Raw genomic sequence first — 11,348 nt, forward strand, 5'->3', positions numbered from 1 at the left:
GTCAAAGTCAAAATAAAAAAATTCAAAATTAATTTAAAAACAAGAAAAATCAACAGAAAATAATTTTTAAAACAAGAAATAAATGAATTTATAGTGAAAAAACCTTCAACACTTAACTTGGAATCAAGAAAAATGCACAGGACAGTAAAAGGTAAGTGACAAATGGGTGAAAACTCTCTAATTTTTCGCTAGAGCTGCGTACTGAAAAACAAAAAGCAAAACGAAATTTTTCGTTCAAGATTTCGTTAAAGAAATTTTGTATGAAAAATATCGTTTTGCTTCAGCTGCGTACTAGGCTTTATATGAAATCATTATATTGTAAACAGAATAATCAATTTATATCCAATGTCAAAATTTATAAACTTTTTCTTCACTTCAATAATCACTTACATATGTATTTGGTTTTAATTCAATTTAAATATAATTATTATTATTTGGAATTCCATCAACACTACATTAAGTTTGAATTTTTTGCAAATTTGCATTATGTTTGAAAGATGCACTCTTGAAAAAAATTGAACCTGTTTGAAAATAAATTTAAACCGAAGAAAAAAAAAAGAACCTGCTCATTGTAGTGAACATTAACCAATTTATTGTAGGTATATATATATAAATAGAGCAGATGGTTTTCCTACACGAAAACCATCAATACTACACATTGTTAAAGATTGGCATTGCGCCTTATTATTGGTTATAACAAATGCCAGTCTTAAATTCAAATGGCAAATCTGGCGGTATCTATCATTGGGATTCGAGGAATTAAAACATCTTCCCCTTTGAAAAATGTTGAAAATTATTTGGTTTACTAAAAATCCTTTGATTGATAAGTTATTTCAAAGTCCCACTTATTATTTTGAAATCCTTGGTTAATAAATTTGTTTACTACTTACCAAGATAAGTTCCTTTGCAAAATTTTGAAAATTTATTTGCTTCACTCAAAATCAAAATCAGGCTTTAAACGAAAATAATTATTTTGAAAGCCTGTCTTAATGCATTTGTTTACAAATTAAGCCTAGTTAAAATTTTTTAAAAGTGAGAGTGTTTCTTCACTCGTACAAATTGACAACTATGTAAAGATGAGAGAAAAGGTATTTTTTTTTTATATTAATACCTTTCAAACAAAACGACCAAAATCTGACCAGCCAAACGCGAGTTTATCGGCCACACACACTTAACGAACTCTATTTTATATATAAGATTTTACTAAAATTGCCTTAGCATTTTACTAAATCGTTTAAAATTTTGCACCATTCATATCTTAAAGTCGAAACCCTTTAATAGCACCCACTCTTTGAAATCGCACATTTAATGTGGTACATTTTTCCCACCCATTGCACAATGTTAAGAATTGAAATATAATTATAAATCTATTTTTGTGTTATATGTATTATTATGCCAACAAATAAAGCGATTGCTATTATGAAGACGGCAATGATATTTGCTGACACATATGTAATTTAATTAAATGAAAAAAGGTATAAAAATCGGTGCTGAAGCGAAATGCTCCCAGATCATTTACAGTTGGCCTACAGAAGTCGGAAGAACACTCTATCTATAAGTAGAGTGTCGGAGCGATAGAATTTTCACGAACGAAAAATAATCCTGCGAAATGGAAAGGTAAATATTATCCTTGCCATTTTAATTTTCAAAAATAAATATCAAAACTACACAAAAAAATTTTATATTTTGTCAAAATTTGATAGTTTGGAATTAATTGGTCCACACTTCTCGCGCTTATCAAATGGCTCCCTGGTTGACAAGGCAAGTGTTTTACACTTTATCAGGATCTGATCCTGATATTTTATATAAGGATTTCTTTTTTCAATTTTAGGTTACGCCAGATATGGCTCACCTTATCCATCCCTATTGGAATAAATTCGAACCAGTGGACTCTTTTATGACGAAATTATTAGGTACATTTTTGGGAACTATGGCCTGCCTATCGTTTGTTGGAAACGGATTGGTTGTGTATATATTTTCTACTACAAAGTCATTGCGAACACCTGCCAATTTATTGATTCTGAATCTGGCATTTTCTGACTTTTGTATGATGGCCACAAATGCTCCAATGATGTCGATAAATCTATTCTTTGGAACTTGGGTATTGGGACCGTTTATGTGCGATATGTATGCAATGTTGGGCTCAGCTTTTGGTGCAAATTCAATATGGTCTATGAGTATGATTGCTTTGGATCGTTATGAAGTTATTGTAAAAGGTGTTAATGGGCGACCAATGACAATAAAATTGGCTGTTATTAAAATTATAATGATATGGACAATGGCTATGTTTTGGACTATTACACCAATGATGGGATGGAGCAGGTAATATTTTTTTTTTTAATTTTATTTTATTATTTATTTTTATTTTATTATTTATTTTTTTTTTTAATTATAATTTTAATTTTAATTTTTTTTAAATATAAATTGACTTTTTTGTACAATGAAACATTTTTTTTTTTTTATTTTTCAAATTTTTGTAAGATATGTACCTGAGGGAAATTTAACATCATGCGGCCTAGATTACCTCGAACAAGATTGGAATCCAAAGAGCTACCTGATATTTTATACAATTTTTGTATACCTACTTCCTCTATTTGTCATTTGCTATTCTTATTGGTTCATTATTTCGGTAAGTAAAATTTAATTCTCTTTTAGAAGTTGAGGCGTGCAAAAAAATGTGTACAAAAATTAGTGCATCGGTTTGGTTTTAGAAACTTTCTGAGTTGGAGCAACAATTTGAAGCTTATACGTTCTTGCTCGTCCTGAACTGTAGGTATAATATGCAATAAGGTATATTAAAATCAGATAAATGTTTTAGCCTTAAGGCTCCAAAAACCAGACGACCAAACTTCTATTCCTTGGTCAGTTTTTGTTGCTTTAGTAAAATTTTTTTTCGGAAGCTTATTCTACAGGCTATTTTTTCGTACATCAACTCGAATTAGCTAGATTTTTGAAATCAAAACTAAATTTTGGGCAATTTTCAACTTTAATATGGTACAAAAACTGATTTTTGATATCTGCAAACATTGGCCAGCAGCGCAAAAGAACTGCAAAATTCAAATCAGCAGAACAAAAATAATAGGAATCGGGAACCTCAGGCGCCTACAGGCTCTATTGGCTAAAACACTACAAAAGGGGCTTTCTATACATTACCCCTCAAAATACAACCAAACGCCTCAAAATATGTAGCTTCTTTTAAAAAATTGACTGAAAAGTCACCAAATATTGAATTTTATTTTCAAAAGACTAGGTAAAGAAATTGTAGAGTCCTTTTAAATGTCAGTAACCTTACATCACGGTCCACGCCTTGCTGTTTAATAATCTTCATATTGCTGGTAAGCCAACTTAAGTCCTGACCTATAAAAGAATTATTTCAATCAATCTTGATATTCAAAAACACAATTTGATAAATAGAATTTATTTCAATTTTCGAAAGCAAATATTTTAAAAACTGAGATGAAATTAAAAAAAAATGGCTCCTATAAATTGAACCCTTACTTTTTACCTTTAAAATGATATACAAATTATATATATGTAGATACTCCTCTCCTATAACTCAGGAAATGGTAATCCAATTGCTATTTTTAAGCGATTTTTACAAAACCTATCCCAAATTCTTTGAGCTATATTTTTTTTAGAAAACCGACAAATTGTTACTTTCGAGAAAGCTAACTTCTAAGAAAAACAGCACATTTGCTAAAAGAGGTTTGCTGGCTGAAAAAATATTCAGGCAATGTAAGAAATGTTACGACTTTTTTTTAAAAAAACAAAAAAATTAATACACAGTGACAGTGGACAAAAATCTCACTAACAAGCGCGAAAATTAAAAACTTTCAGCATATTATTTATGAAACCATTTAACTTTTTATACCTAATTTCACTATTTTTATCACACAGGCTGTTGCAGCTCACGAAAAAGCAATGCGCGAACAAGCCAAGAAAATGAATGTCAAATCATTGCGTTCTTCCGAAGATAACGAAAAGAGCGCCGAAGGCAAATTAGCCAAAATTGCTTTAGTCACAATTTCACTATGGTTCTTTGCATGGACACCATATGGTATATTAAACTTTTTCGGATTTTTCGGTTCCGATGTGCTTACACCAACAATGACCATCTGGGGTGCAGTATTTGCTAAGGCTGGTTCTTCATACAATCCTATTGTGTATGGTATAAGGTAAAAAATTGTTGATATAAATATTAAATATTTGTCATTTTCATAAATATATTCCTTTTAGCCATCCAAAATATCGCATTGCTCTTAAAGAGAAATGCCCATGCTGTGTATGTGGTGAAACCGAAGATCCAAATGCAAAGGCTAGTGATGCAACATCACAAGCAACTAATAATGAAACACCAGCATAATTTAAACACTCTGACTTTCTATTTAAAAAAGAAAATATGTGTGTGATCTATTATTTTTAAAATTAAGCTATGCTAAGTTACCATTCTTACTTTAAACAAAAAAAAAAAAAAAAACGAAATAAAGCATTGACATTTTGAAATTAAATTTTGTTTTACTTATTTCTTTATTTTTTTCAAGTTCTTAATTGACTTTTAAGGTTTTTCAATTAATTTTGTCTTCACAATTAAATGCACCTGTGCAGCGACGGGTTTAGAATATCACTGCAGCGCATCCCAGTAAACAGCGCTTGTCGTAAGAGGCGACTAAGGGACTTATAATTGATCTAATATAAACATAACGGAGTTTCCAGAGGACGAATAGAGCATCTTTAAGAGACTTAACCTAGGCAGTTGAGACGTAAAAAGGTATAAGGAGGTAAGTAAAACATAAATATTTTAAGAACAGTCACTTTGTAAATATTTTTAGCTTTATAATTATCTTTTAATTTATTGTGAAACAAATTTTATATTTTCAAAAATATATTTTTAAGAAGCTTATACATAACTTCAAGTAGGTACTTTTTGCAACTGAATTGGTGATTGTTAAAACAACATAAGTGAAATTTTAGTTTTTTCATAGGAGAGAAAAAAACCGCTATAATTTCCATGACGCGACCGAGTTTAAAATGTTTTGATAATTTTAATACCTCAATTGACATTCTTAGATTTCAAATGGACTATGTTAACAAAAAAATTGGCTTTCTTTTCAAAATTATAGCAGTTTTGGTCTCGCCTTATAAAAAATTTAAAAAATCACTTATGTTGTTTTAACAATCATCGATTCAACTATGACCTCTTGATATTTCGAATTCGGTGTTCTCAGTCCAGGGTGGATCTCGAACTGAACTAACAAGTCTTTCAGCTAACCAGGTTCCTAGCTTGATGTCTTATTAGTTAAACACATCAAGGTGTTTGATATTGTTCTTACTTTTGCTAGCCATTTAAGATGAAGTCATTCTCTGTCGATTTGTTCATTCATCTTAGCAAGTGGACTTTCAGCTGCCTGACAAGCCAACTGTAAGACGATTCCATCCTTTCAACTGGGCACCTAATGCACAATGGACAGATATTTAGAAGAATTAGAATAGTGCAAAACCAATCTTAAAACTTTCTTTCACGTATTTTCTTCTTTTGAATTTCTTTCATTACTGTCATTCGAAACATTTTCAAACATTGAAACCTTTGATAGAATGTTGTTAATATAAACATTAAAGAATCAGTGATGTCAAAATAAGGGTAATAACATATTCTTTTAAAATTTAGAGGTCTGCTTGATCAAATCTCTACATTTCACCCCGCAGCCTGGGAAAACGTTAAAAGTAAAAAACGATACTAACCTTAAAACAGGCGGCATGACCTAACCTCCAATTTCTGGCTTGGAAGACCTCTGGTATTCAAAAGGAGACATTATTAGCTTTAATTTGAAATTAAATTCGCCTTCTAATTCGATAAGTTGTAAGTGGCGCAACGTATTGTTTGAGACTTTTTCCTCAATTATTCGTAGTTTTGCATATACTTTGGGTCGTTTCTAACAATCTATCAAGCTTTTTCCAAAACACCGTTTTGTATTTAAATTCTTATGACTCTTATTTCGATTTTATAATGAAAAAGTTCCTTAACTACCAACATACCAAAAAACAAGTCTTTATGAAAAAACTCACTTTCATCGCTTCTAACATTAAAACAGGCAGCGTTTCTAAACTGACAACCTTTGACCCGGAAAACGTCTGAATTTGAAAAGAAGATGGTATTTCCTTTAATTTGACACCAATATCGTCTTTTAGGTCTATGAGATGCACAATGCACTTTACCAAGCCAATCGTGCCAGGATTTCTTTAGCTCGATGAGTTGAGCGTTTCTGTAGTGTCCGCCCGGTCTATTATGTATTGAAACCTTTGATAGAATTTTTGACCCTCTATAGTCTAAAATACTCCCTAATAACTCTATTTACAAGATGCCTCTTTTTCCTGCTTAAAATTAGGTGTTTCCTTCTTTCTCTTTGAGCGAAGTGGTCAAAAGTAGCCCGCCTTTGCATTGGATGTTATGAGTTGAAGAAAGAGGCAATTATTAGTTGTAGTGTAGTCAAATTATTCTTTATCTTCGGTCTTTGTTATTTTGACATGATGTTATGTTAATGTAACGATGAATAACTGAACTACTTTTACTAGTTGACGCAGTAACGTAGGGCCCTTGCTCTGGCTCTGCCAGTGAGCAAACTTCAGGCACCTTTTGCCCGTGCAAAAGGCTTATCACGCTCAGTGAACTAAATGTTGATGATGACTGTTTTCATTTAGGTGCTTTTTTATGTGATGTTTATTTTGAACTTTGCACCAAAAAGTTCATCAATTTAATAAAAAAACATTTTAGGATTAGAAATTTTAAAATCGACCTACTACTCTAGAATATTTTTGAATAAAAATCCCTAAAACATATCAACCGCATAAAAATATATGTTGATTAAGTTATTACATAGTTTTTGTTTCGATTATTTTTTTTTTTAAACTTATGTACCTTAGTCGAATTTTTTTTAAGAAGTGCAAACAAGCAGGAACAACGATATTCGTAAAAAATTTCAAAATCATATTTTTTTCTTAAAGATGTCAATGCGTTTTTATTTCGATTATTTTTAAAATAAGGATGGCTTTTTTTTTACTTCTAAACATTTACATAAAGCTTAATAAATAAATATTATATATTAATATAAATTTAAAAAAAAATTTGCTGGCTTTCTGTTCATATACACATACATTTCGAGTATATTTATTGAACTTATGCTGGTGTTTCACTATTAGTTGCTTGTGAAGTTGCATCGCTAGCTTTTGCATTTGGATCTTCAGTTTCCCCACAAACACAGCAAGGACATTTCTCTTTAAGAGCAATACGATATTTTGGATGGCTTAAGAAATAGTATATTATTAGAACATTTTCTAGATCTTATTTAATAAATTAATTACCTTATACCATACACAATTGGATTATATGAAGAACCCGATTTTGCAAATACTGCACCCCAAATTGTCATTGTTGGCGTCAGTACATCTGAACCGAAAAATCCTAAAAAGTTCAATATTCCATATGGTGTCCATGCAAAGAACCATAATGAAATTGTGACCAATGCGATTTTGGCTAATTTGCCTTCGGCGCTCTTTTCACTATCTTCCGAAGAACGCAATGATTTGACATTCATTTTTTTAGCTTGTTCGCGCATAGCTTTTTCGTGAGCTGCAACAGCCTTTAAATATAAGAAAATAATATATGAACAATTGGTATCATTTTTAAGTTAGAAATGTGCACTTTTATTATTTGTAATTATGTAGTCATTTTTTCGTGCGACCTTCAACAAAAACACTGAAAAATTAAAGATCGAGATATTTATGTTAAGAAATTGTTTGCTTGTCAAAGAGTTATGCTGCAGCAACAGCAGTCTTCAGACTGCAATTCCATATTTTCCACTACTCTTGAAGATTTAACAAGATTTTTGGACCATTTTCTTCATATAAGGTCTTTCTTTATTTGCAGAACCTTCGCAAAAATTGGATCTTTTATTTTTAAAATGACTTTGTTATTCGACAAGATTTGTCCTTTTTGTTGTCCTCCGCAATTTTAGTAAGCGTATTTCTTAGCACTTGTTCACTTATCTTCTTCAGGAAATGGTTAAAAACGGTCCAATTTCTCAACCTTTCCTAAAATTTGAAAAATAACCAAAAAATTTAGATGACTTACCGAAATAATGAACCAATAAGAATAGCAAATTGTAAATAGAGGCATCAAATACACGAATATTGTGTAAAATATTAAATAACTCTTTGGATTCCAGTCTTGTTCCAAGTAATCCAAGCCGCATGATGTTAAATTTCCTTCTGGTACATATCTTGAAAAATTTAGTGAAGATTGCTTTTGTAAAACCGAGAACTTATTTAGAAATGTTTAAATATTTTTACCTGCTCCAACCCATCATTGGTGCAATTGTCCAAAAGAGTGCCATTGTCCAAATCATTAAAATTTTAATAACAGCCAATTTTATTGTCATTGGTCGGCCATTAACACCTTTTACAATGACTTCATATCGATCCAAAGCAATCATACTCATAGACCATATTGAATTAGCGCCAAAAACTGAGCCCAACATTGCGTACATGTCGCACATAAACGGGCCCAATACCCATGTTCCGAAGAAAAGATTTATAGCCATCATGGGGCAGTTGGAAGCCATCATACAAAAGTCCGAAAATGCCAAATTTAGGATTAATAAGTTGGCGGGTGTCCTTAATGATTTTGTCGTTGAAAAAATGTAAACAACCAATCCATTTCCAACGAATGATAGACATCCCATGACACCCAAAAATGTGCCAAGTAGTTTCGTCATAAGAGGATCGACTGGTGGGAATCTATTCCAATAGGGATGGATAAGGTGGGCCATGTCGGGAGTAACCTGGAATTGGAAATTTATTGTTTGACAGGAAAAATACCCAACTAACAATTTTGCTTCTATAAAGCCTTACAGAAGCTAGAGTAGCATCTATAAAGCTTTATGGAAGTACCATTAATTTATAAGATCCTAGATTGACTTACCTTGTCCGTAACAGAGCCATTTTGTAGGGCTGCAAAGTGTGGCCCGTAATATTGCAAACTGTTAACAAACAAAACTTTCACAAATAGCAATTAGTTAACTTATAATAACTTAGAGGTACAGTACCTTTCCATATTGCAGGACGATCGTTTTCAACTTAGGAGTTTTGATAAAAACAAAAAATCCTTCGATGTGCGCGAAGCTCTATTTTCGCATAGAGCGCTTCTTCGTCTATTTAGCAAAATTGCTGTGTAGATTTGACAAACACTCTTACCCAGCACTGATTCTTATAGTTTTCGTTTCTCATAATTAAATTACAAACTTGGTTCATTCTATGTTAATATTTTTTTTTTCCTGACAATATTTTATTTGTAAGAATAGATTTAACATAACATAAAAAAAAACGAATAAAATAAAAAGAATAATGTCTTTTCATTTTTCATTGTTTCTATTCAATAGAGCACATTTACCACCATCCATCGCACATGTTGGCATTGAAACGGCTTCAAATGTTTAAATATTAAACCTTTTTAGATTGCACTCACCCTTAAATATATGCAATTGTTGTGAAAACCCCCCATCAGCGAATACATTTGAAAGCTGATAGCTATCAAAATAGAATAATATAGTCTGGGAAAAGGTGTTGTAAAATGATAAAATCTTAAGATTGAGTGTAGAAGAAATCATCAAGAGGGTTTTCTGATTGGTGCTGATAGCACCTTATAAAATGGTTTTTAATACAAGACTTTTGGTAAACATTCACTAACAATTTTTTAACATTAAAGTAAAATTTATTATAAAAAACTTGATTTCCTTCAATGCAGACTCAAAATGTTGTATTACTTCCTAAATTTTCATTCTTTATTTTAAGTTCTTGATCATTTATTAAAAAAAAAAAAGCACAAAACCTTCTGTCAAAAATGTATCATCTGAAGATAAAAATTTAACTCGGCCTCAATTTTGAATTTTCTAAAATTTACAGTGGAATATTATTTCTTATGATAAAGAATTTGGAATCTCTTAATCAAATCCGCAATATAAATTACATTGGTATAAAATTTGTATTGTTTTAAACCGATATCAACAAACTTTTAAGAAAATTCTTAAAGTTCATGAATTAAGCATTTTTCAAGCGGGAGCGGGTCAAAATTCTATCTTTAAAATTCTGCTTTTTTCTTGTTTTCTTTATACCTGCTTTTCAAAATTCTGGAAACTTATATATTGTTTTTAGTCGTGCTGGTTTACTTTTACCAAATTGGAATTATTTAAATAAAAACTCAAATTCCCTTCTATTACATTATAATAATAATAACGAAAAGCAAATTACGTTAGACAGGAGAGAACAATATTCTTAACAATTCGCTTTAGATAACCTACATGGCTGAGATCTGTTCTCTTTTTAACGATTCTCTTTATTTGTTTGTTTTACAAAATACTTTTTCTCCTCTTTTTTATTCTCTAATCTCTACCCTTTTTTTTGCACTCTGAAATTTAGTTTTAGAAGTATTAAGATCTTTCTTAAAGTAATTTATTATTTTGTACATCCCTGCATGACTCCGACCAACTAACACCTTTAATCGAAGATGCCAGGCCTCTACATTATTTTGTGTTCTGGGAAATGATTTACTTGTAATTTTGGAGTCCCAAAACTCTGTAGGTTGTAGGATACGCAAACTTTCCTAGTATTGTGAGACTTCAGGCGCAGGCACAAAAGTTAGACTCTTTATCATTCGCACTTGAAAAGGACGAAGTGTTCAGAGTTTCCGATGCCGTAAAGAAAAACTAAACTGAAATAGAAATCATCATTTAAATCAAGTACATGAATGTTAAAATACAGTCTTACTGTTGTTTTAAGGCCCTTCTACAAATAATTTGTCCGAAATGGAACAGACATCCTTTGTTGAGACAGGCCAAGGGGGATATACAATATGATATTGCGGCGCGTCAGAGATTCCTCTCTCAAAGTTACAAATTATTCGTTTGGGTGCAAACCGTCTTTTTAAATAATTGGCAACCCTGAGCGAACGTGTTTTTTTTTTGCTCATAAGTAAAAAAAAAAACTAGTGAAACGATTTGTCGTTCTATTCTTCCATGAATGTAAAATAAATTGTCGCCTTTTTGTTGGTACAGCATCAAATGTGCCATACATCATCCAACAATCTATCTCTCCCAATAATTTCAGCGATGATCTTGTTTTAATATAACTTGCCTTACCATTACATGTACGTCAGCATTTAATTTAGTCATAACTCGTTCTTAACATGTGTTTGAGCATTCCCAATTATAGTTTTTATATTTATTTAGCTTTTCAAAATAAAACATACATATATCCATTATACACGTAAAGTTTTTCTTTTCCTCTATTAGATTTAACAA

The 11,348-nt window shown here is 31.1% G+C and overlaps 2 protein-coding genes across 2 annotated transcripts; one reads left to right on the plus strand and one right to left on the minus strand.

Annotated features, from left to right (window-relative positions):
• The first annotated feature begins 1,485 nt into the window (after positions 1 to 1,485).
• Positions 1,486 to 4,510, plus strand: LOC129907476 (opsin Rh1-like). Its single transcript, XM_055983733.1, has 6 exons — positions 1,486 to 1,617; positions 1,704 to 1,761; positions 1,832 to 2,322; positions 2,482 to 2,629; positions 3,898 to 4,175; positions 4,237 to 4,510. The coding sequence occupies exons 1-6, from the start codon at positions 1,610 to 1,612 to the stop codon at positions 4,361 to 4,363; spliced, it is 1,110 nt and encodes a 369-aa protein (XP_055839708.1). The 5' UTR covers positions 1,486 to 1,609; the 3' UTR covers positions 4,364 to 4,510.
• A 2,497-nt stretch (positions 4,511 to 7,007) lies between these two features.
• LOC129907477 (opsin Rh1-like) lies at positions 7,008 to 9,246 on the minus strand. The gene is made up of 6 exons (XM_055983734.1): positions 9,099 to 9,246; positions 8,975 to 9,032; positions 8,344 to 8,834; positions 8,126 to 8,273; positions 7,357 to 7,634; positions 7,008 to 7,298 (listed from the first exon to the last, which is right to left on the minus strand). The coding sequence occupies exons 1-6, from the start codon at positions 9,104 to 9,106 to the stop codon at positions 7,172 to 7,174; spliced, it is 1,110 nt and encodes a 369-aa protein (XP_055839709.1). The 5' UTR covers positions 9,107 to 9,246; the 3' UTR covers positions 7,008 to 7,171.
• Between the last annotated feature and the right edge of the window lie 2,102 nt (positions 9,247 to 11,348).

This window comes from Episyrphus balteatus, chromosome 1 (genome assembly GCF_945859705.1).
Source record: "Episyrphus balteatus chromosome 1, idEpiBalt1.1, whole genome shotgun sequence".
NCBI classification, from domain to species: domain Eukaryota; kingdom Metazoa; phylum Arthropoda; class Insecta; order Diptera; family Syrphidae; genus Episyrphus; species Episyrphus balteatus.